The 26,716-nt window shown below is 33.1% G+C and overlaps 1 protein-coding gene and 1 pseudogene across 1 annotated transcript in view; both read left to right on the forward strand.

Annotated features, from left to right (window-relative positions):
- LOC114711103 (uncharacterized) overlaps positions 1–17,452 on the forward strand; it is a 107,177-nt gene extending 89,725 nt beyond the window's left edge. The window contains 9 exon segments of the mRNA XM_028895454.1: positions 6,171–6,623; positions 7,752–8,862; positions 9,163–9,435; positions 9,766–10,602; positions 10,724–11,153; positions 11,359–11,422; positions 15,291–15,457; positions 15,666–15,697; positions 16,994–17,452. Of these exon segments, the coding sequence (XP_028751287.1) occupies positions 6,171–6,623; positions 7,752–8,862; positions 9,163–9,435; positions 9,766–10,602; positions 10,724–11,153; positions 11,359–11,422; positions 15,291–15,457; positions 15,666–15,697; positions 16,994–17,452 (3,826 nt within the window).
- Positions 17,453–20,476: 3,024 nt separating this feature from the next.
- Positions 20,477–26,421, forward strand: LOC114711104 (TMV resistance protein N-like; annotated as a pseudogene).
- The last annotated feature ends 295 nt before the right edge of the window (positions 26,422–26,716 follow it).

Here is a 26,716-nt window from a genome sequence, read left to right on the forward strand (position 1 = left end):
AACAGACGGAGAAGTTTCTTTGCTCAAAAAAAAAAAAAAAAGGGAGAAGTTTCGGGCGACTGAACGCGGGAGTAAAGAATAGCCGACACGGAAGTTCAAAATTCCAATTCGCAAAGAAGGATTAAAAAAAAAAAAAAGGGCAAAAAGCTGCCTTATGCATTAAGGATAGCCGGCAAAACGCGTGTTAGGTGGCTGGTGGCTTTGGAGGATCTCTTTCTCTACGTTTTCCAAAGCTTTATGAGTCCCCATGCAAATATTAAAATAGTGTTGGCAATGCCCTGCACATTTTTCTATGTAACTATCACGCACGGAGCCCGGAGGAGCAAAAGCGTGCTGGTTGATCACAACCCACGATATTTGCGTATCTTATTTCTATTTTTTAATACAATACTCCCTCAATATAGAGATATTTGATATTTATAATATGTTTCTGTATATAAGAGATATTTAAAAGTTGTTTTTACTTTTTTGTGTTGATTTCCTATTTTACTCATATTTATTATCCATAACTCACACTCTCTCTCCCTCTCACTTCTCTCTCTTTTAATAATTTAATTGTTCTCTCTCATACTCTCTCTCCTTATTAATGAGGATATTTTTGAAAAAAAATTATATTTTTTATACATTGATTATTCTTAACTAATTTTAACTGCTTTTTTTATTAATGTAATTCGGTAATTCGTCTCTTATAATAAGAAACAGAGAGAGTATATCTCAAACTTTTATTTAAATTATATTTTATAAATCACGACTTGCTACCTTAATCAGTTTAATAACCAGTCTGGTTTCTTGAACCCTGATCATGAAATGTACTACCTCCGGTCCTTAATATAAGACCCTGTTTGACTTTTATTTTGATCCTAATTATAAGACCCCAATCCACTTTGTCTCTCATATTTATGTATTTTTTTCTAAGATAGTCCCTCTAATAATTGTAGTCCTAATCAATATAGTTGATTAGCAAGGTTATTTTAGGAAAGACACTATCTATCTATTACAAATAACTAATTTAACTTCTTTCCTTGATCTCCTCAAATTAGTCAACTGGGTTTTATAATTAGGACCGGAGGTAGTAATTTAAAAATTAATTTATTCATAGTCTTAAATTCATTCATAGTCTTTAACTTAATATTTTCTTAATGGGCACGATAGTGCATTGGATGTCTTTTTTTTTTGTTTTCATTCCGCCAGAATAGTGTATTGGATGTGTGCATTGCCCCACAAGGACAACAGGCATAAAGACGAGACAACCAAGGAGTACGACTTTATTAAAAGAAATTATTAAAGTATTATTTTAAAATATGTGAAACTTCAGGTTGTAAAGTTGTGCTCTGTTAAATTTAATTTTTCAAGAAAATTAATCAGACTTTAATATTGAAAAGAAGGCACCGTATCTTGGAAGCTCAGGCGTAGTCATTTATATTTTACTTCCATTGTGGTCAAGCATTTCTTTCCCTCTTTGAGCTATATACGTGTTTTATTTTATACAATTAAATTAAATACATGTACATGTTAATATTATGTTTGAGAATTCATCCAAATATAGTAGATACAACTTCTTGTTGACTTAAATCTGAGTTATTGAAGCACTCAACCCTTTTTTTCCGTTTTTCTTTTTTGGTTTAGTTTGTTTAAAAATTTTTAAAATATGGCTTAAGAGACTTTTACCACACATGTATATATTCATGTATGTATTCCCTACTGAAGAGGCATGAACTTAGCACATCCGTTTATAATACGCTCTGGCCAGTTCCCTGGGGAATGGTGGAATTGATTTCAAGGTGATATGAAAGAATTAGATTATACGAAGGAATAGATCCAGGGACACCAAAGGCAAATAGGCCCAAAAGATGGATTCTAATTCAAGTTTCATTTTTCTAGTTGCCACTCCCATGTACCAAACACAGCATTACTAATTTATCGACGAAGCTGCACAAACTTGATGTTTACTTTTGTGTAAATATAATTTTTAGTTCTTTAAATTTGTTTTTATTTAGGTTCTAATCCTTTAAGTTTTAAAATATAGATTTTGGTCTGTTAAGTTTCTTTCCATTTAAAATATTGGTCTCTATAATTTAATAAAAATCTAAATCATTTTTTTCTTTTAGGGGCAAAAAACTATGATTTAAAATTTGAAGAACCAAAATCAAAATAAGGGTAAATCAAATATTATATTAATCCTTTCCTTAATTTATAACCTTTTTGGCAAAATCCTAAATTTATAATAGATTATAGAAGGCTTTGAAACTAAGCTCCTAAAATATAAATGAATTTTAAGAAAAATTTGAAAAATTTCAGTAAAAATATTTAAGCAAATTAGCTTTCTGGATTAAAAATCGTTATTGTTTTATCAGTGTGAACGGCATTTTAAAAACTACTTTTATCATTACCCGTCTCTGATGCGCCACGCGCGCCCTTTCGTCCCAAAGCGTCATTTCCCCTCGTCCTTCCATCGCCTCCTCTATTTCCTTCCTTTATTGCTAGCGCACTTGTCTCCTTTTTCAACCTCGCAAGACTTTATTGAAAAGAAAAAGCTTTACTTTCCTGGCCGCGTCGCTACTCTCTCTAAGCCTTCATCATTTCAGACATTTCTGGGGAAAATTCTGAAGGGGTGAGATTTAGAAGCAGCCAAAGCCTCTCATATCTCTTTCTTCTTCCTCCGATCACTCTGGTAAATAAGTTAATCCCTCATCCTTCCCAGCTCTTCGTTCTAATCTCTTGCTTTCATCTTTATGTTTGATTTGCATCATTTGTTCTTCTGTCTTTTCTAGGTTATGCTGTTTTAATTCCAACGCATGCATTTCTTTCAGGAAAAAGAGAAAAGATGCATATAACCAATTATTCTGAGAATTGATCGAGGAATTGCTGATTTCTCTATGACATTAGTTTTTTCTTTTCCGGTAAGATGTGAATTTGAGTGCCCTAGTTTTTATTTTAAAGCCAAGATTCAAAAGTTTTTTTAATATAAATTTACTTATAAAATTTAAGATAGTGTCAATTTTCTTTTATTATTAAAAATTAATATTTATTATTAAAACAGTGAGATTGATTATTAATATTTTTATTATAGAAATTAATATTGTTATGATTTTAAATTTTTAGAATAAATTATAATAAAAAATTTTCAGCCCTAAGCCAAAATGTTGGAGAGAAATTTACATTTTAACTTTTTTTTTTTTAACAAGGCAAAACAGTGACGTCCTCTTTTCCATTTTTAAAATTAAGCAAAAGAACATAAAATAAAATTGAAAATAATTGATTCTTGCAGGCGTAAAGATAAAAAATGGACCGTACAGATCCACCAGCTGTGAAGGGTAATGAATTCCATTACTTCTGTCGTCTTGAGCAGGGGGGGCCACCGCGGCTGCCGTCGCCACGAATGGGGATGCGGCCGCAGGAGCTGATGCTGCGTTATGGGTAATGTTTTTATTTTCCCTCCAATAAATAAATTAATAAGATCGGAGTATATTTTTAGTTTTTTAATTTTAAATAAGATTTCAGTTTGATTTCTTAATTTTAAAAAGTATATTTTTATTTTTTAAACTTAAAATTGTTAACAAAAAGTGATGATATTGATATCTTGAAGATTGGTAAAACATTCTTAAATACTAAGAGTCTGTTTAGTTAAGTATTAGGATCTTAAATAAGTCCGTTTAAATTCAAATAAGTGATTATAAAGCATGTTTGTCTTATTTATGTAATTTTTATAAAATCTCGATAAATCATGGTTTTACCCTTCTACTGTATTTTTAGGATAAGTAACAAAGAGTAGCTTATACATTTGAAAAATCCCGATCAATCTTCAGCAACTAAATTTTCTCCAATCTATCCTCCCACACTCATCCAAAAATCTCTCCTGAAATATTAACTTCATACCCTATACATCTATAAGCAATTTTAGTAAATAAAAACCAAATATAATCATAATTCTTAAAATCACTTATAAAAAAGAATCCAAACAGAAATCACGATTAACCAATGTTACTTATAAAATTTATAATTATGTAAAATCATAATTGTTCACCGTTAATACAAACGAGCACTAATACAAACGAGCACTAACATATTAAGTTTAATTTTCAAAGTAATCACAAGTTACAAAAACTCATCATTTAAAATTAACAGTTTTATGATTAAAAAAACTAAAAATATATTTTCTAAAGATGGATGATCAAATGTATACTTTAGTCTATTAATAAACATTTACACCTAAAATGTTGTCATTATTCTTTTAATTTTTATTTGCAAAAACGATACTTTTTTAAAGAAAAAACTATTCCAAGATCCAACTTTAGTAGTTTATTATTTTTAAAAACCTTAATGATAAATACTTACACTTATTTAATTCATTCTATTTAAATTATAAATATTGATCAAGTTATTAATTTACGCTTCTTTTTGGTTTGCCAACGACCTATAAATTTACGTTATCTTAAGTCTTAACATGAATTTGATAAATAAATTTATGCAAACAGTGATGTGGGAATTAGTGAAAATAATTAATTCTTGAATTTAATTTAGGAAATAATTTTCCTTTTCTTCTCTTAATATCAATTAATAATTTCAAATGAATGTAATAAACATATAAATTAAAATGAATATGTAGTTTAAGAATTTAAATTTAAGCTTGTTTAATAGCAATATACTAAATTGAAAAAACAATACCCGATCGTTACTTAGTTCTTAAACTAAATTAAAATTTTATATAAAATTAAAGAACTAGCGCTTACGTCTTGGGCAGGGGAAAGCAAAACCGAAACATATCTGATCACGAAACCATACCGAAGGCATGTTCAGTTTTTCATTTCGATTATTTCGATGTTCCGTTATTGATTCCGTTAATGAAAAAAATTACAGTTTCAAACTGAAAAACTAAAATTTATAAATATATATAATATTTTTTTGTCAATATCTAATATTATGTATACGTGTATATGTGTGTGTGTCTATAGATATATATATATATATATATTTATATGTCTCTACATAGAACATGAAACTAAGTAAGTGGTCCTTAGACGCCCAAGCATATATCTAAACCTAACCCAATATATCTTAAATCCTAGAAGCTAAAGTGATCCTTAGATGTCCAGGCATATATTGCTGTAATGCTGATACATAATAAAATCGAAGGGCTAAATCGCGAGCGCCTCCAAGTCTGAAAAAAACTATGCAGAAGGATGATGCTATGATAAGTGAGTTGGTTTAAGCCCTTGGATAAAATTAACGGTCACGATTGGGGAACAGGATTGGAAAGAATAGGAGAGGTTCCGTGCCATGAACATCTAGGCAGCAAAGTGACTTGCTAAAACTGTTCCAAAGTTTATAGGTAGCAAAGTAATCTAACTTTAAAAATTCACAATTAATTTTATATATTTTCAAATTTATAAATTAGGATTCATTGGAAGATTAAGTGTCTACTTTCAGATACAAAAAGAATTATTGATAATTATTAAGGTTATGATGCAACTAGTACCTGAAGTATTTTTTTGGATATGAAATACTCCTCCGGTCCTTATTATAAGACCCCGTTTGACTTTTTATTTGGTTCTAATTATAAGACCCCAATCCATTTTGTCTTTTATATTTATGCATTTTTTTCAAGATAATCCTTCTAATAATAATAGTTTTAGCCAATATACTTAATTAGTAAGGATATTTTAGGAATGACAACACTTATTTATTATAAATAACCAACTTAACTTACTTCCTTAATTTCCTCAAATAAGTCAATTGGGTCTTATAATTAGGACCGGAGGAGTATTATTTATGAAATACAGACGTTTAACTGAATTACATCCCTGGAGTAACAACAAACCTGCTGACTACACGGGACTGAATGTCGTGCATGGATTCCCTGTCACTATACGGCCTCTGGATGATTAGTTAAAGCACTAGATAGATAAGGATTGTACTCTTGCCTCCCTGCTGTTAGTTGAAATTATAAAATGTTTGGAAAATTAATTTTTTAATCAAAACCCTCAACAGTAGGGATCTTTGTGTGTGTGTGTGTGTTTTTTTTTTGAATCAGTATATATTTTTGAAACTAAATCATCCGATAGTGCATATTTTATTTTGTTGTATTTTTCTTGAAATTAAATTGCTATTACAATCTGTACTTTTTGACATTAATATTCATTTGTTTTTGGCCTAAAAAAATCATTTGATAGGGCCCGGTACGATGTGTTCTTAAGTTTTAGAGGGGAAGACACTCGGCCATCTTTCACTTCTCATCTCTACTCTTCTTTGAGCAATGCGGGAATTCTTGTCTTCAAAGATGATTCAGACCTTCCTAGGGGAAATAATATCTCAATGGAATTGCCTCTGGCAATTGAACAATCTACAATTTCAATCATTATCTTCTCCAAAGATTATGCGGGTTCTGGATGGTGCCTCAACGAGCTCTCCAAAATCATGGAGCTTCACAGAACACAGGGTCGGGTAGTTCTGCCTGTGTTTTATGGCGTGGATCCATCCGAAGTTCGTAATCAAAGATCTAGTTTTGGAGAAGCACTTGAAGTTCTTATACAGAGAAGTTCACCCACAAAAGATCAAGTGCCGAGGTGGAGGACAGATCTCCGTGAGGCTGGGAGCATTTCAGGGTTTGTCATGCTCAATTCCAGGTGATTTTTAAATATTTCCTTTTTTTTCTTTTCAGTTTTTCTAAGCCTAAACAGACACACGACATTCTTGCTGCCAAGGTGCACCATTAATCACTCCTTTTTTTTTTGGGCCAGCAAATCACTTGTATTATTGTGCATGAGAAGATTTTATCTAACAAATAACAGCAATACGTTATCAAAGATTAGGTGTTATATTTTCACATATGTATAATCAATATGCTCGGGTGAAGCTCTGACGATTAACTGAAACTTTTGAAGTCAAATATTAAGTGTATTATTATTATTCGTTAGCCAAAAATATGTTTTAATTTTTTAAAAAAGTATAGCAATTTCACAAGCACAAATGTTGTTACGTTTTGTTTTAAATTGTTATTTTGAATTTGGTCAAATTGAGATGTCTTTTATTCTCATGACACTATAAATTTCTCCGATTATGATATTTTTATAGCCGCTGCTACTTTTTTCTGGTGTTGAAAGTTGCACCTTGAAGTAAGCACTAATATTTAAGTAGCGATTTATTACTAAGGTATTGCAAATCCTATCGTCTATAAAAGTTAGAGATAAACTTTATGTTTTTAATACTTGTAAGATCATTCGCTTTTTGTTTATGCTATGTAATCTGTTGTTTCAACTGCATCCATAGAAAATATAAGGAATCCAATTATATGCCAAATAAAAACTTCATGCCAATTGTTCGAAGGTTCGGACCCCTTTCAATGACAAGAGGTGAAAGTGACAAAAAATAGAGATGTGTTTTTTTTTTTTGCCCCCAGAGGGGGGGATGTTAGTATGGGGCTCATCATCTCTCTTCTCATTTTTATCTCTAGTGATTGGAGGGAATCCTTTAATATTGTTGAATTGTGCAAAATGAAAATTTTCTGTGAGTTATGATTATTGCTGAATGGAGCAAATTGCGCTATCTAGTTCCTTAAGTTCAATCATTTGTTTAAATGTTCAGAAGTGCTTCTGTGGATCTGATTGCATGTTCTGTTGCGTTCCAGTTTTGTCATCTCTATTCTCCTAAATGCGTGGTTTATGAAATATACATTACGTTATTCACCTCAACGTAATCAAGGATTTATATGAACCATCAGTGCTCATTTTCCGTTGTATTTGTTTGTAATGCAGGAATGAAAGTGAGGATATCATGAATATTGTTGAGCATGTTTGTGAAATATTGGACAAGAAAGACTTGTTCGTTGCTAACCATCCTGTAGGAGTAAACTCTCGCGTGCAAGATTTGATCAAAATGTCAAAAAGCCATCCACCAAATGATGTTCTCCTCCTTGGGATCTGGGGGATGGGTGGTCTAGGCAAAACAGTAATTGCCAAGGCCATTTACAATGAAATTGGTGGAAATTTTGAGAGCAGAAGTTTTCTTTCAAATATTAGGGAGGTCTGGGAGCAAGATCATGGTCCAGTTTACTTACAACAGCAACTTCTTTCACAAATCTGTAAAACAACAAAGATGCCAATACCTTGCATTGAATCAGGAAAAAACATGCTAAAAGAAAGACTTCGCCAAAAGCAAACACTTGTAGTGCTTGATGATGTGGATAAGGTGGAACAACTAAATGCTTTATCTGGAAGTGTTAAATGGTTTGGTCTAGGAAGTAGAATAATTATCACAACCAGAGATGTACATTTACTAAGATTTCTTAACGTGGATTTGGACCATGTATATAGAGTAAAGAACATGGACGAAAATGAATCTATTGAGCTTTTCAGTTGGCATGCGTTTAGGCAGCCGAGTCCTAGAGAAGGATTTGTTGAACTTTCTAGAAATATAGTTGCTTATTCTGGTGGACTACCACTAGCTCTTGAAATTCTTGGCTGCTATTTGTTTGATAGGGAAGTGACAAAGTGGAAGAGTGTACTAGACAAACTGAAAAAAATCCCAAATGGTCAGATACAAAAGAAGCTAAAAATAAGCTTTGATGGTTTAAATGATGATACAGAGAGGGAAATCTTCCTTGATATTTCTTGCTTCTTTATTGGAATGGATAGGAATGATGTCACACAAATATTAAATGCCAGTGGATTTTTTGCGGACATTGGAATTAGTGTCCTTGTGGAGAGAAGCCTCGTGACTATTGATGAGAAGAACAAGCTTGGTATGCATGATTTGTTACGAGATATGGGAAGAGAAATAATCCGTGAAAAGTCACCAAAAGAATTTGGAAAGCGTAGTAGGTTATGGTTTCAGGAGGATGTGATCGATCTGTTATCAAAACATATGGTAAGAACTTTTCCATGCTACATGTATCATCATGTAAGAAAACGTAGAATGAAACATGAAGTCAGATGAAGATAATGCATTGGGCATATTAACCTTGTAGTTTTGAAACTTCTCACAAGAAATTTGTTAGTAGGCGCATTTGTCGTTTATTTTCTCCAAGGCACTAGTTACTCATTTTTAAACCCAATTGTTTTAGTTACTTGTTCTAGAGACTTGCTTGTGACATAGGTGTACATTTTTCTTTTCAGCAAACAAATTAGAAGCAGACACTTAAAATTCTTATATTCTCTTTATTTGTAGGGTACAGAATCTGTGGAGGGGCTAGCTTTGAATCTGTCACAAGATGGTAAAGTTTATTTTTTAACCAAAGCATTTAAGAAGATGCAGACACTCAGACTGCTTCGTCTTGCTAATGTGGAACTTGATGGAGACTATAGACACATTAGTAGAGATCTCAAATGGCTCTGTTGGCACAAATTTCCTTTCAAATACATCCCTGCGAACTTCCTTCAAAATAATTTAGTCGCTATTGAATTAAAATACAGCAGTCTGAGACTCTGGAGGGAGCCCCAAGTATGTACCAAATTTATTACTAGATTTTGTTCTACTTAATAACTTCTATATATATTTTCATTTCTGAATTTTTCTAGTGGCTTCTAGATGAGTCTTGCTTTGACTATTCTTGGATAGAGCTGTTGAGTTTTCTTCAACATTTACTTTCTTCGATTCTCCTTGCTAGACATTCCACTATCATGATGAATTATGTATGCGCGTAAATTTCTATTGAATTGTTTGGAAGATAGATAATTGTTCTAAAAAAAATGATTTTACATGTTGTTTTCATCTATTTTACTTTTTCGAAGATGTTTCTCTAATAGCCTTTTGAATGTTGTTTTCTTGTAGTTATTGGAGAATCTAAAAATCCTCAATCTTAGCCACTCTCCTTACCTGGTGTTTACTCCTGATTTTTCAAAGCTACCAAATCTTGAAAAGTTGATCCTCAAAGATTGTCCAAGTTTGGCCACGATACATAATACAATAGGGCATCTTGGTAAAATTCATCTAATAAATTTGAAGGATTGTACTGGCCTTTGTAGTCTCCCAAGAAGCATTTATAAATTGAAGTGCTTAAAAACTCTCATTCTTTCTGGTTGTTTGATGATCGAAAAGTTAGAGGAAGATATAGAGCAGATGGATTCTTTGTCAACTCTAATTGCGGATAACACAGGAATAACTGAAGTACCCATTTCCTTGGCGAGATCAAAAAGCATTGGCTATATATCTGTTTGTGGTTACCAAGGGCTTGCACGTCATGTGTTTCCGTCCCTCATTTGGTCAAGGATGTCTCCAACGAACAATCCTCTTTCTCTTATTCCGAGATATGCTAGCACGCCAGCTTCAGTTTTCTTATGTGAAAACAATTGCAGTATCTCATGTCCTTCATCGATTCATGACAACCTTCTAAAGCCCCAAAGCCTTTCATTAGAATGCACATCAGAGAATGAAGCTAAGGTAAATCGAGATGCTACAAAAATCTTGGATTCCCTGTGTGCCATAAGTAGCAGGGACATGGCAAAGACACCAAATACTTCAAAAATCTTGGAGATTGAATCTTCTGTGTTGGCTGATCATCATAGTCAAGTTGACATCTCAAGGCCAAACGAATGTTCGAGACATCTTCTAATTCATATTGGAAACAATGACCAAGTCACTAATGCTCTTTCAGAAAGTATTTTACAGGTTCTCTCCTTCTCTATATACAATTCGCTTTTTATGTAATTTTTTTAGTAAAATTGGAAATGACCATCCAGCTTGTACAATTATTAGTTGAATTAGAGCTTCTGCTTGTGTTATTAAGCAGGGACTAACTGTCAGAGATGATGGTGATGATTGTGTCCTCCCGGGTGACAAATATCCCTGTTGGCAATGCTTCAAGGGTGAAGGAGCTTCTGTAAAATTTAGAGTGCCTCTAGTTAGTAGCCATGAGTTAAAAGGGATGACTGTTTGCTGTGAATATCACCCCTCAGGTGATTTGGGAAATGTGGATATTGACTCTTTCATTACCATGGTGATCACAAACTATACAAAGACAACGACACTACTCTATGGGCGAGGCGTAGTGACTTCCTTTGAAGAAGCAAATTGGAAGGAAATAATATCAAATCTGGACTCTAATGACCAAGTGCATATCATTGTACTTTTTGGTAATGGGTTCATTGTGAAAAGAACAGCAGTTTACTTGAAATATGACGAGTCATTTGATGAACTGATAGAGGATCCACCATCATCAAGTATGATTGGCTCTCTAAAACTATTGTTTTGCACCAGCTTTAAATGTTTGGATTATAATTTAGTTTCAGGAAAAAAAAATATAGTACATTATTGTTAATTGTAATTACCTGATTCTTTAGGTGGATTTAAGCCAGGTTAACATTCTTACTTATTTCATAATTCATGATGTTTAGTTTTTCATGTTATTTTTCTCTGTTTTTGTAGGTAGAGAATTGCATAGGGATGATAAAAACCATGATTTCAAGCTGTCGGAGCCTAAGCGTCAGAGGTAAGTGGGGCAGCTCCAGAGAATTACCTTGTCCTTTAGGCAGTTTCAAGGTTATCCCTTTTTTCTCGGTTGAAACTTCTGTTTTAGTATTTTGAGAAAAGCGTGCAAAAGACAAAAACCATGATTTTGAAGAGCCTAAGCTTCAGAAAGTGTAATAAGGAGTGCAGGATAGCTGGATAGGACTAGTATTGATATGTTTATCTTTTCTTATTTTTGTCTCTTTTTTAATCTTTTGTTTTATAACGTTTCTTAGATTATCTATTCTTGAACAAGCTCATGTTATCTTTGTATTCGATTTTGATAAATTATCTTTATTATTTTTTTAATAAATAACTGGTATTTTTAATCAAAGTTGGTTATATGACTTATATGATGGAAAAACTATAAAATTCAAGCCGTCCGTTTTGTGTGCCATTTGTTTTTATTCTTAGTCTATTTTTCTTGAATCTATTTCATTGGTGCGCATTTACTAGAATTTTTTTATTATTTCAAGCTGTTCCTTGTTTAATATTTATTCAGATATTTGACATGCAATACTGATCTTTTTTTATTAAAAAAAATCTAATTTACTGGGGATTAATAATCGTTTTTTACAGGAAAATGAGGCTGCGGTTATGGTTAGGTAACTAAAAACTAAAAAGCAAGTGGCTTCTAGGTCTCCAAGGACCAAAAAAGAAAAATTCAGGAATTGGTAAAATACTAATTTCGGGTAAAAATTAGTATTTAATTATAAGACAGACTATTAAGAAAATCAATTAAAATTAGTTTTTTTTTAATAGTTGATAGGGATATTGTATTAAAAAAATTAATGTTATAAATAAAACATGTTATATTATAAAACATATCAAATGTGCTTATAATTAGAATCGGAAAAAGTCTCATTTTCTAAATAAGAAATAGACACACATGCCTCCCTCTTTAACTATATTTGCTTTGAATCTTTTTTTTTTTCCAGGAAAGTAATTTATTGATAAAAAAACTAAAGTCCAAAAGGCCAGGTAACAAAATCAAACAAACCATAGGAAACAATCAAAAGAACAAACATAAGCAGGGCAAACTATCCCGGATCTGCAGTCACATAGCAAGCATCTCGGTCAAGCAATTTTCTCAGTAAAGGGGGCAGTCTCCAAACACAATCAAATGGACATGACCCTTTCAATGTAGCTTTTGCAAGATCAGCAGCCGCATTAGCCTGTCTGGGAATCCAAGTGCAGGCATGGTTCCTAACCAATTTCCTGATTCTTGGATATTATCAAGGACACCAACACATCTCCAATCAGGTAGCTCTCTTTGATTATTAATGCAATTAATGAGGATCTAATTATCAGAGACTCAAATTACACACCCTGAAGATTATTTGTCTTAAGAATGGGCCTGTCGAGATTATGGGAATTTTCCTCTGAATGAATCGAACCATTGGTCTCTCAGAACTCTCTAAGAAGTTTACCTCCTTGTTCGAAAGCGAAAAAAGGGATCAGGATTAATATCGTTATAAATGAAAGCATTCCTTCCTTTCCAAATCTGCCATGAGATAGCAACTAGTAAAGCCTTCTGCCTTGGGGATAAATCCATCTCACAGAAACAAGAAGCCGGCCACTTGAGTAGAGCCACATTCAGTGGTATGGAAAGTAAAGGAGCTTCCAAACCAAGTCTTCTTAAAACAGCGGCATTTAAGAAAAAGATGACTCAAAGTTTCTACACTGCTTTTGCAGATTAGACAAACATCAATAGGACTAAAATTCCTTTTAGCAAGATTTTCAAAAGTTGGTAAAGCCTTGGAAATTAATCTCCACAATAAATTTTTAATTTTATAGGGAACCTTAATTCGCCAGACCTGTTGCCAAAATTTCCTATGGGTGTGATTAGATGCAGGAGGAAATGAATCATATCTATGGACAACATTCTGTTTTGCTAATTAGTACCCATCTTTTACAGCATAGCAACTTATAGAACCACTAGTCCCGATCCATTTATCATTACGATGATTATCAGCAACAACCGTATTAAGAATTGCATTTTTTTCTTCATTAGTGATTACTCCTTGTTCTGACTCATATAAGACTTGCTTTGTGTTTTTTAATCCCCATTAGCGCGTCCCATTTATATAATTGTATAAAGATGATGCTTTTTTTTTTTCACCCCAAAAAAGTTGGAAGTTGTCTGACAACATTTTCAGTCAAGGGCAATTGAGAAGTTAATTTAAACATAGTCTTCAACAACATAATTTTTTAATGAGCACGACGGTGTATTGGATGTCGACATCGCAGGACAAGGATACTATAAAAACGAGACAATCAAGGAGTACTATTTTAGTAAAAGAAGTTATACTAAAATTATTATTTAGTGAAAGTTTAAATATTAAAATATGTGAACTTAATTAATTCGTGATCCTTAATTTATGATTAATTTTTGCATGCATTGAAGCTATACATGATCTTGAGATAATTTTTCAAACTATTTTTAATTAAAGAAGAAAATTCTAACGGCTGAGGTTACAAACATAATCAAACTTGTAATCTCCTACTTAAAGAGAAATATCCATGTTACTAGATCATAATGTCTTTAGGTATTTTACAAAAGTCAATTTTCTAAGAAAATCAGACTTTAATGTTAAGAAAATCGGACTTTGTGTTTTGTAATCCCCATTAACAAGCCCCATTTATACAATTGCATAAAGATGTTGCTTTTTTCTTTTTACCCAAACTAAGAGTTAAAGTTGTCTGGCAACTTTTTTGTTTTTGGGCCATCGTCTAACCACTCTTTCAATCAACGGCAATTTAAAAGTTAATTTAATTTAATTCCTTTTTATGTACTTTCTAAATTTTTAAGAGATAAGTGTTTTTTTTTTTTATAAACCTTCTTCATTTTAATATATCATTTTTCCTTTTCTCTTTTTTTTTTTAATTTAACTTAAACGTAGTCTTTAACATGATAATTTTATAATGAGCACGACGGTACATTGGATATCTACATCGCAAGACAAGGATACTATAAAATCGAGACAATCAAGGAGTACTACTTTAGTAAGAGAAATCATACTAAAGTTATTATTTATTGAGACTTTAAATATTAAAATATCTGAACTTAGTTTTTTCATGATCCTTAATTTATGATTAATTTTTGTATGCATTGAAGCTATATACGGGCTTGAGATAATTTTTCAAACTATTTTTAATTAAAGAAGCAAGTAATAACAACTGAGATCACAAACATGATAGAACTTGTGACATCCTGCTCAAAAGGAAATATTCATGTCACTAAGCCATAATGTCTTTATTTATTTTACAAAACTCGAGACTGAAAATCAGACATTAATGTTGTGCAGATGATACTTTAGAATATTTTTAATCATCGCGTGCCATTGATTCGCCTCGCTTTCTGGCTTTCTATCTCAAATTGTCATTTCCCCTTGTTCTTCTCCATTGTCTCCTGTTCCAAACTTGCCAGAACTTCTAAAAAGAAGAAGCTTCCCTTGCCTGGCCGGGTAGCTACCTTCACGAAGCCTTCATCGCACCGTCATTACTCGAGAACATTCTTAAGAGGGGAGATTAAGAAGCAACAAAAGCCTCTTATATCTCTTTCTTCTTCCTCCTCTTCTGATCACTGTGATAAATAAGATTAATCTCTCGTCCACCCCCGCTTCGCACACAGGTAACTTCCACTCTAATCTCCAACCCGGAACGCTTAATTTGCTTTATGTTTTATTTGCTCCTAATCCACTCGTTGATGCATCATTTTTTCAGTCTTAGACATGACGCTGTTTAAATTTCAATGGATGCATCTTTGTTCCTCCTTTTATTCTTTCGGGCAAAAGGCAAGATATATAACAACTTATTCTGAAAATCTGATGAAGGAATCGGGGTTTCAGATTTTTATATATCTTAAAAGTGATCCGATCCGGCTGGTTGGACCGTCAGCCGGACTTAACAGCGATTTGTTCTGCTCCTAGGAATCGTTTCTGGGTTGAGCCGGATCAGACCGGTGAGAAGCGACGCTTGAGGCGGAACCCGGGACGGGGTTTTAGTAAACCGGACGGTCTTAGATTTTTCCGTAAAAAAAAAAAAAAAAGAAATGAAAGAAGAAAGGCATGTTTAGACAGCGATTGGAGAAGAATCGACGAGCAAAATAGCAGAAATGAAACAGAGATAAAATGCTAAACAAAAGGAAAAATCATCTGACATAAAGAGAAAAACCATCTGACCTGTGGCTCCACACGATTTAATGCTTTGCTTTGATCTTTTAGGACTTCTTGAAGCTGGAATTCGAAAACTGTTGGTTAGAAGAAGAGGGATTGCACTGCATCTGTTTAGAGGAAGACCCTTGCGTATAGAGGAGAGCCTAGGAAAGGGTATTGGTTCGAAAGAGCTGCTGCTTTGAAATTATGGAAGAAAAGCAAATCAAGAAGCAGCAGTTTAGCAGACATTCAGAAGCCTGAAGACCTTAACATTGGGAAGAGTTGGTTTCATTTTTCAATGGTAGGACAAATTTTCTACGTGAGTATTTGATATTTAACTTTTATAACTTTAATTATCTCAGTAATCTCTTGGTGTTTATAAGATGAGGAGAAAATTTTTTTGGATCTTGTGTATAAGTCACGTTATTAAATTTTTATATAAATATAATTTTACTTTTAACTTAGGATTAGGTAATAAACTTTGTTCTCTTTGAGTATGGTATATGTTAAATAAGAATAAAGTTGGGAAGTCATTAATTTTTAAGACAAAGCTAAAGAGATTTAATATTAGTGACTTAGAAGAGTATTTCTTCCTATCCTTTTTATAAGATTTTTTTAACTAAATTACGAGGTTAAAAAAAACAGTTAAAAACAATAAATATGTGAAAATTGAATATTTTCTTTCCAATTATGTCCTTATTTAATAAGACAGCAAATAAGAAAGACAAATACTAATAATGAGATCAAAGATAAAAGACAATGTGGTATAAGAAAAAGATGAGGAGAGAAAATAAAAAATTGATTAGGGATAAAATTGGTAAAAATACATTTAATATTCAGACACTCATAAGTAGGATCTTATTAAAAGGATCAAATCCATTTGATGGGATCTTATAAAAAGGGCCAGAGGGAATATTATGCATTGAGGTAGGATTAATAAAAAATACATGCACATTATATTATAAATTTAATATGATACTCCTCCAGTCCTTAATATAGGACCCAATTATTGAGTTAGTTTTGATTCTAAATATAAGACTCATTTCTCTTATTTATCAATTTTCTCTCAATTACCCCTATAGATATTCCCTCACCCATAATCAAGTAAAAGAGAGAGAGGAGGTATTAAGAAAAATGATTATGGTGTTTTTAGGAAAAGCATGTCACATTTTTTATAATTAACTAACTTACCTAACTTTCTTAATCTAATCAAATTAATTAAATGGGTCTTATATTAAGGACTATTTATTAAGGACCGGAGGAGTATATTAAAAATTATAAAATAGTACAAAGTAGATAGATACAGGTTTTACAAATATCTATTATCTTGTATTCATAAAATATTTGTTACATTACAATATTGATTATTTGTTTCTGAAAAGAAATCTGGATGTCAGGATGTGACGGACCTGGAACCACATTCTCCTACTTCACATGGACAGAGACCTGCTAGGAGGCTGAGAGAAGACGAGAATCCGTCTGGATTACCTCTTCCGGTAAATGATGTTTCTGCCGACAATGGAGTTGGAGATGAAAGTAGTATTTCATACTGCGACAACCCAGCTTGCAAAGCTGCCCTAAGTGAAGCAGATGTGTTCTGTAAAAGATGCTCATGCTGCATTTGTCATAACTATGATGAGCACAAAGATCCTAGCCTTTGGTTAAACTGTAGCTCTGAGCCTCCATTTGTTGGTGTTTCTTGTTGCTCGTCATGTCATCTTGAGTGTGCTTTAGAGCATGATAATTCTGGCATTGCCGAAGATGGGAGACGTCCCAAGCTTGATGGAAGCTTCTACTGCATCTCATGTGGGAAAGTGAATGATTTGCTAGGGAGGGAAGGGAGAGAAGGATTTTAATCATTTATCTTTGTTTGGCAACACACAAATTTTAGGAGGGGAGGGAAAATTTTCCCTCCCCTCTCCTCAACCTCCTCTCCAAAATTAGAAGGATTTAGAAGGAAAGGGCAATATTTTGTCATGTTATGATCATTATACTCATTTTGTCATGTGATGACTATTATATCCATATCTTAAATGAAATAAGAACGAAATTATCGATGTCAAAATATTTTTTCCTCTCCTCTCCTCATGAATCAAACAAGGTAATATTAAAACTCCTTCCCTCCCCCTTTTTTATAAATCCAAACAAGGGTACTATTAAAATCCTTCCACTCTCTTTCCCTTCCCTTCCTTCTATTAAAATCCCTCCCCTCCTCTTCTTCTTGTTGAGCCAAACCAAACAGACCCTAAATGTTCTGAGCAAGTCAATTGATATGCATGATGATTTTATTCTTTTTTTTTTTTGGCAATCTGTTTTCAAGATCTGCCCCGAGACTGTTATGATTTTATGGACTTGATAGATTATGCGTACATAAATCATACAATATGCACCTATATGCGTAAATAAACACATGTTGCAATAAAGTCTTATTTCACTAGTTGGGGTTGGCTATATAAATCACGTAATATTATTATACTTCATCAACAACCAATTCTTGAGTAGTGGACTCCTATTTTCCATCTATTTGTTTTTTTATTTCTTCAGTTCAAAAACTCTTAAGCATGACTGCAGGTAGAGTTATGGTATTATTTGGTTCACAATACGCTTTCCTATTACTTCATTCTGCGTGAGAAACCATTACAGGATGTTCCTAGCCATGCTTAATTTTTGAGCAGATGGGATTAGATGGTACTATCTTTAGTTCTTACTATAAAAACTAGTTAACCAATTTAAGTAAATTAAGAAAATTTGTTAAATTAGTTATTGTAATAAATATTGTTATCTTTTTTAAATATCTTTGCTAATCATGTGTATTAATTAGCTAGTACTACCATTTAATGGAACCTTTAATCTGTGCAACTATTATAAGAACTACTTTGAAAAAACAATAAATATAATGGGATCTTATATTTAGAATCAAATTAAATTTCAAACTAGCTTTTATATTAAGGACGTAAAGTAGTATATGTTTTCCAGAACATTGTTTTTCCTCCCTACTGAATTCATCTCTGCCGATTGTCATCTTTTATATGTTTGCCTGATCTCTGTCTGATCAGTAGCACATTAATCGAGTGATGTGGTAGATGCCATGCTCTTTCTATGCAACATTATGGATAAGCTTTCATTTCCCAACCTGCTCGCGCTTACTGATTGTATATATATACAGACGTGATCTAAGATAAACTTCGATAATCTGGTTCGGTATCCTCATTAAATTTTTTACTCAGATCAGTGAAATTTGTTGTGCATTAGTTGAGGGTGTCTGAATCCATGGAAACTTCTGGAGGCCCCCGCCCCCGGGGGGGGGGGGGTTGTGGAGGGTTTGGGGCATATCTATTTTGCAAACTGAAGTTAAGCTAAAAATCAATTAATTAATAATGTGATTTATATCTGAATACGCTTTTATAAAAAAGTAAAAGTTATTAAAAAGAAGCCAGAAGCAAGAAAAACCAGATTGCGCCTCAGTTAGCTATAATTTAATCTAACTTTTTCCAAATTAGTGTAATGTAATTTAACTTTAGGCTCAAAAGCTGTTTTATGCCAAACATCATTTTGGGTATCAGTTAGCTTTTTGGATTCAACAAGTCAGTTTCAAAAGCCATCCCAAACAATATGAGCTTGTTTTTAAAATATATCGTGATTGTCCACTTGATGGTAAGACTGTTCTTAAAACATATGGGATATCTGTTATGTTTTTTTGGATGAAATATTCCAAATGTCTAGTATAAGATCAATCTAAGGTTGGTTATGTATATAAAATGCATTTAGGTGCTGGAGAAAGCAGCTGATTATTGCAAAGGGTACTAGGCGCGTCGATGTGCTTTGCCATTGTGTTTCCTTGTGCCAAAGAATGTTACAAGGGACTGAAAAGTATACAGAACTTCATGAAAATGTTAATGAGGCAGTGACGAAACTTGAGCCTGAATTAGGCCCACTGGCTCATTCACCAGTGAAGATTGGTAGGGGCATTGTGAACAGACTTTCTTCAGGGCCAGAGGTTCAGAAACCCTGTGGTGCGGCTTCTTCTATGCCTACGCGAAGGTAGTGCCTGCTGTCATTTTTTTTTCCCCGAAGATAAATAAATATCTAAAGTTGTCCCTCTTCCTTTAATTTTTATTGGAAGAAAATATCTTTTTAAGGAAAAAATTATTTCAAGATCCAAATTTTGAAGTTTAGTCTTGCTAAGAACCTTTAATAAATATTTTTATCTATAAATTGGGGTGTTTAATTGATAAATAGCGAAATATTGTTTGATTTTTAAATCTGCATTTATTTTAATATAAAAATTCGTACTTCTGCAAATAAATTTATTCGGTAAATAGTGAAATTAGTATTATTAAAAATAAATAATTCTTAAATTTGATCTAGGTAATTTTATTACCTTTTTCCATTAGTTAGGAAAATACCGAGGCCTATTTTTTTTTATCCGCTGTATCATATTTTTTTAATCATACATGACTATGTGTCCTATTATTTTTTTTATAGATTTATAATTAAATAATAATATTTCAAAAATAATACACATGACATGTATGATTGGAGAACATGATAAAATAGATGTAAAGAACTTGATGTAGGTATTCTCATGTCCATTATATTTTGCATTAAAGTATTTATTAATATCAACTAATGATTTAAAATGAATGTAATAAACAGATCAATGAATATAGAGTTTTAAAATTTATAACTATTTAATAACAATAGGATAAATTAAAAAAAAATACTATTGACATTTTATAATTTTGACTTTCACCATACTAACTACCATTTACAATATTTTTTGTTGTTGTATTTTTCTTGAAATTCAAATCTTTACTTCTTGTTATCTAATCTTCATCCGATTTTGGCCCTCCAAAAAGCAATTGATAGGGGCCGGTATGATGTGTTCTTGGACCTCAGGGGAAGACGCTCGGGCGTCTTTCACTTCTCACCTCCACTCCTCTTTAAGCAATGCTGGCATTCTTGTTTTCAAAGATGACTTAGACCTTCCTAAGGCGAATAGTATCTCAACGGAATTGTCCCTTGGAATTGAACTTTCTACAATTTCAATCATTATTTTCTCTAAAGATTATGCTGGTTCTAGATGGTGCCTCAGTGAGCTCTCAAAAATCATGGAGCTTCACCGAGCACAGGGTCGGGAGTTCTGCCTGTGTTTTATGGCGTGGATCCTTCCCAAGTTCGTAAGCAAATCTCTAGTTTTGGAGAAGCGTTTCGAGATCTTATACAAAGAAGTTCACCCACAGAAGATGAAGTGTTGAGGTGGAGGACAGATCTCCGTGAAGCTGGGGGCACTGCGGGGTTTGTTGTGCTCAAGTCCAGGTAATACTTTTAAGTACTTTTTTTTTTTTTTTTTATTTCTTTTCGATTTGGCAAAAGCCTAAACAAGCATACGCTACCCGTTCTTGCTGCCATGTGCACCTTTCGAAGAAAAGTCTGACAAATAACAATAATACCCTACGAATGAGTAAGTTTGATCTTCTTACATCAAACAGAGTCAATACAGTTTTGCGGCCACTTTTTTCTCTTTTGGGTTAAAACTTGCACCTTGGAGTAAGGACTAATATTTAAGCAGCGATTAAGGTATTGCAAATCCCTTCGTCTATAAAAGCGAGTGATAAATTCATTATGTTTTAATACTTGTATGATCATTCGCTTTTGATTTGTTCTCTGTAATGTTATGTGACTATTGCATCCGTCAAAGATACAAGGAATCCAATTTTATACCAGATAAAAACTTCATGTCAACAAGATTCGGACACCTTTGAGTGACGAGAGGTGAAAGTGACAAAATAGGAGAGGTGGTTGGGGCTCACATGTTAGTGTATGGTTCGTCATCCTCTCTCTCTTCTCACCTTTGTCTCCAGTGATTGGAAAATGAAAACTTTCTCCTAGTTATGATTGTTGCTGAATAAAGCAAATTGCACCATCTGGTTCCTTAAGTTTTGTTTGAATGTTCACAAGTGCTTCCGCAGACCTGATTGAATTTTCTGTTGTGGCCTAATTTTTCATGTATGTTCTGCTAAATGCTCGGTCTTTCAAATATGCTCCCTTCAGTCGTTTTTATAATATCAAAATTTTTGAATTGGCCTGATCCTTTTTATAAGATCCAATTTGGGGTTGCCTGGACATTAAATGTATTTTTCAGTTTTTGACCAGTTTTATTCCTTATTAATTGCATTAGTTTTTTCCCATACATTCTCTTTCATCTTCTTTCTCACCATTTCTCGCCCTCACTTAAACTTTTATAAATAAGGTCATATTTGGAGAAAAGAAAAGCATGTTTCTCACATATTTATTATTTTTAACTAATGTTAACAGATTTATTAAATCATGCAATTCGGTTAATTGGATCCTATTAAAAGGACCAGAGGTGGTATGTCATATTATTCACCCTAAAGCTATTAAGGATTTATATGAATCAGTGCTCATTTTCTGTTATATTTGTTTGTAATGCAGTAATGAAAGTGAGGATATCAAGAATATTGTTGAGCATGTTTGTGAAATATTGGACAAGAAAGACTTATTTATTGCCAACCATCTCGTAGGATTGAATTCTCGAATGCAAAATTTGATTAAAATGCCACAAGGCCATCCACCAAATGATGCTCTCCTGCTAGGGATATGGGGGATGGGTGGTATAGGAAAAACAGTAATTGCCAAAGCCATTTACAATGAAATTGGTCGAAATTTTGAGAGCAGAAGTTTTCTTTCAAATATTAGGGAAGCTTGGGAGCAAGATCGTGGTCCAGTTTACTTACAACAGCAACTTCTATCACAAATCTGTAAAACAACAAAGATGATAATACCTTGCATTGAATCAGGAAAACACATATTAAGAGAAAGACTTTGTCAAAAGCAGGCTGTTGTTGTGCTAGATGATGTGGATAAGGTGGAGCAACTAAATGCTTTATCTGGAATTGTTAAATGGTTTGGTCCAGGAAGTAGAGTAATTATCACGACTAGAGATGAGCATCTACTAAGATTCCTTAACGTGGATATGAACTGTGTATATAGAGTAAAGAACATGGACAGAAGTGAATCTATTGAGCTTTTCAGCTGGCATGCGTTTAGGCAACCAAGCCCTAAAGAAGGGTTTGTTGAACTTTCTAGAAATATAGTTGCTTATTCTGGAGGACTGCCACTTGGTCTTGAAATTCTTGGCTGCTATTTGTTTGACTGGGAAGTGACAGAGTGGAATAGTGTACTAGAAAAACTGAAAAAAAAATCCCCAATGGTCAGATACAAAAGAAGCTAAAAATAAGCTTTGATGGTTTAAATGATGATATAGAGAGGGAAATCTTCCTTGATATATCTTGCTTCTTTATTGGAATGGATAGGAATGATGTCACACAGATATTGAATGCCAGTGGATTTTTTGTGGACATTGGAATCAGTGTCCTTGTGGAGAGAAGCCTCGTGACTATTGATGAGAAGAACAAGCTCGGTATGCATGATTTGTTGCGAGACATGGGAAGAGAAATAATCCGTGAAAGGTCACCAAAAGAATTTGGAAAGCACAGTAGGTTATGGTTTCAAGAAGATGTGATCAATGTATTATCAAAACATACGGTAAGAATTTTTCAATGCTATATGTTCATCCTGTAAGAAAAAGTAGAATGAAACAGGAAGTCAAATGCAGATAATGTATTGGGCATATAAACCTCATAGGTTCTAGACTTATCAGGAGAAATTTATTATTAGGCATATTTGTAGTCTGTTTTCTCCCGGGCACTAATTACTCATTTTAAAATCCAGTTGTTTTAGTTACTTATTCTAGAGACATGCTTGTGACATAGGTTTACATTTTTCTTTTCAGCCAAAAAAAAAAAAAAAGAGAGAAGCACACAATTAAATTTTTACATGCTCTTTGCTCGTAGGGTACAAAATCAGTTGAGGGGCTAGCTTTGAATCTATCTCGAGGTGATAAAGTTTATTTTTTAACCAAAGCATTTAAGAAGATGAGGACACTTAGACTGCTTCGTCTTGGTAATGTGGAACTTGATGGGGACTATAGATACATCAGTAGAGATCTGAAATGGCTCTCTTGGCACAAGTTTCCTTTGAAATGCATCCCTGCCAACTTCTTTCAGAATAATTTGGTCGCTGTTGAATTAACATTTAGTAGCTTGAGATTTTGGAGGGAACCCCAGGTATCTACCGAAGTTATTGTTAGTTTTTGTTTTACTTCATAACTTCTAGATGCTCTTCATTTCTGATTTTTTCTAGCAGCTTCTAGATGAGTCTTGCTTTGACACTATTCTTGGATAGAGTTCTTAGTTTTCTTCAACATTTACTCTCTTCTACTTTCCTTGCTATAGATCTGAACATTCCACCATCATGATAAATTATGTGCGGGCACAAATTTCAATTGAATTGTTTGGCAGATATGTAACTGTGTTAATGATTTTACATATTGTTTTCATCTACTTTACTTTTTTTTTCCCCCAGGATGTTTCTCTAATGCCCTATTGAATGCTGTTTTCTTGTAGTTATTGAAGAATCTGAAAATCCTCAATCTCAGCCACTCTCCTTACTTGGTGTGTACTCCTAATTTTTCAAAATTACCAAGTCCTGTAAAGTTGATCCTCAAAGATTGTCCAAGTTTGTCCATGATACATCATACGATAAGGCATCTGGATAGAATTCATCTGCAAAATCTGAAGGATTGTACTGGCCTTCGTAGTCTCCCAAGAAGCATTTATAAATTGAAGAGCTTAAAAACTCTAATTCTTTCTGGTTGTTTGATGATTGAAAAGGTAGAGGAAGACATAGAGAAGATGGATTCTTTGTCACCTTTAATTGCAGATAACACAGCAATAACTCAAGTGCCCATTTCTTTGGTGAGATCAAAAAGCATTGGATATATATCTATTTGTGGTTACTAAGGACTTGCACGTCATGTGTTTCCTTCTTTGATTTGGTCAAGGATATCTCCAACAAATAATCCCCTTTCTCTTATTCCAACATATTCTAGCTTGCCATCTTCAATTTCCTCGTCTATAGAAAGTTGCAATACCCCTAGTCCATCATCGATTTATGAAAACCTACCAAAGCCACAAAGCCTTTTATTGGAATGTGCATTAGAGAATGGCGATGAGGTAAATCAAGGTGCTGCAAAAATGTTGGATTCCTTGTATGCCACAAGTAGTAGTGACATGGCAAAGACACCAAATACAAAAATCTTGGAGATTGAATCTTCCATGTTGGCTGATCATCATAGTCAAGTTGGCATTTTAAGGCCACACGAATATTTGAGACACCTTCTAATTTACATTGGACACAATGACCAAGTCACTAATGCTCTTTCAGAGTGTATTTTACAGGTTCTCTCCTTGTCTATATATAATTCTTCTTTTTAATTTTTAAACAAGTCCTTACTCATTGTGTAATTGTTTTAAAAAAATTGAAAATGACCATTCAGCTTGTACAATTATATAGTTGAATTAGAGCTTCTGCTTGTGTTATTAAGTAGGGACTGACTATCAGAGATTGTGGTGATGAATGTGTCCTTCCGGGTGACAAATATCTCTATTGGCAATGCTTCAAGGATGAAGGAGCTTCTGTAAAATTTAAAGTGCCTCTAGTTAGTAGCTGTGAGTTAAAAGGGATGACTCTTTGGTGTGAATATCACCCCTCAACTGATTTGGGCAACGTGGAGGTTGACTCTTTCATTAGCATATTGATCATAAATTATACAAAGATGACCACTCTGCACTATAGGTAAGACAAAGTGGCTTCCTTTGAAGAAGAAAAATGGAAGGAAATAATATCAAATCTAGACTCTGATGACCAAGTAGAGATCATTGCTGGTTTTGGTCATGTAAGTCACTGTGAAAAGAACAATAGTGTACTTGAAATATCACAAGTCATTTGATGAACAGATGGAGGATCCACCATCATCAAGTATTATTTTCTCTCTAACACTGTTATTTTGTACTAGCTCTAAAAGTTTGGATCATAGTTTAGTTTCAAGAAAAAAGAATCTAGTAGATTATTATTAATCATAATTACCTTATTCTTTAGGTGGGTTTAAGGTTAACATTTTTACTTATTTCATGATTCATGATGTTTAGTTTTTTGCATAATTTTTCTCTGTTTTTGTAGGTAAAGAAATGCATAGAGATGACAAAAACTGTGATTTCGAGCTCTCAAAAGCCCAAGTGTCAGAAAAGAGAATAAGTGGTGCAGCTCTAAAAGTCAGTGAAGTGGTGCGTGTGGGACAAGCAATGATTAAATTTAAATTTTCGTTTTAGCAATTATTATTATATTATCTAGACAAAGAAAACTCGTATTGTCTTGGTAGTTCATTTTGATAAATTGCCTTCAATGCCTTTTATCGTATGGTTTGTGTATACATCTAAATCTTAATTATTCGTTCATATAACTTACGTGGTAGATAAACTGTAGCCCCTAAAACTTTCAATAACATCTGCACTTTATCTTAAATTCTCAGTTTGTTTTCATGAATTTAGTTAAATCATGAGCTAATTCCAAATATTAATCAGACTTTGAAATAAGAATGCAATTGAATATTTCTCAAAGCTTGGGACATTGTTGCTTCCTTTCTATTCTATAGACTATAGACTTGGGCTTTTTTCATATAAAGTCGGTAACTAGGGTTCTAATATTCTCCATATAAACTAGGCAGGATATTAGAGTCATTCAAAACATAATGTTTATTATTGCACATCTAAAATTCCAAAACATCCATTAAGTCACTCGATATAAGGTGAATTATCATGTGCACACCAAGGAAATCAGTGTATTAGCACAATTCAGTAATTCCATCTTGTGATACTTGTTTCAGATCGTCAAGTTCGAATGAGCTTGCAACATAACGCTAATTTACTGTTAACTATCTTGTTATAATAGTAGTACTCTTCAGGTATTTAATGTAAGGCATATTTGTTGAGTTGATTTTGATTTTAAATATATGATATAGTACTCATATTTATCAGTTTTTCCTACATTATTCTTATTGATACTCCCTCAATCATGATTACATAGAAAAGGGAGGTAGGACATTAAGGAAGATGGTCATAGTACTTTAGGAAAACATGTTATATTTTTTATAATTAACTAACTTACCTAACTTTCTTAATTTAATCAAATTAGTTAAA

This window comes from Neltuma alba, unplaced genomic scaffold, assembly GCF_004799145.2.
Source record: "Neltuma alba isolate B1F8T4 unplaced genomic scaffold, ASM479914v2 tig00011277_pilon, whole genome shotgun sequence".
Classification (NCBI taxonomy): Eukaryota; Viridiplantae; Streptophyta; class Magnoliopsida; order Fabales; family Fabaceae; genus Neltuma; species Neltuma alba.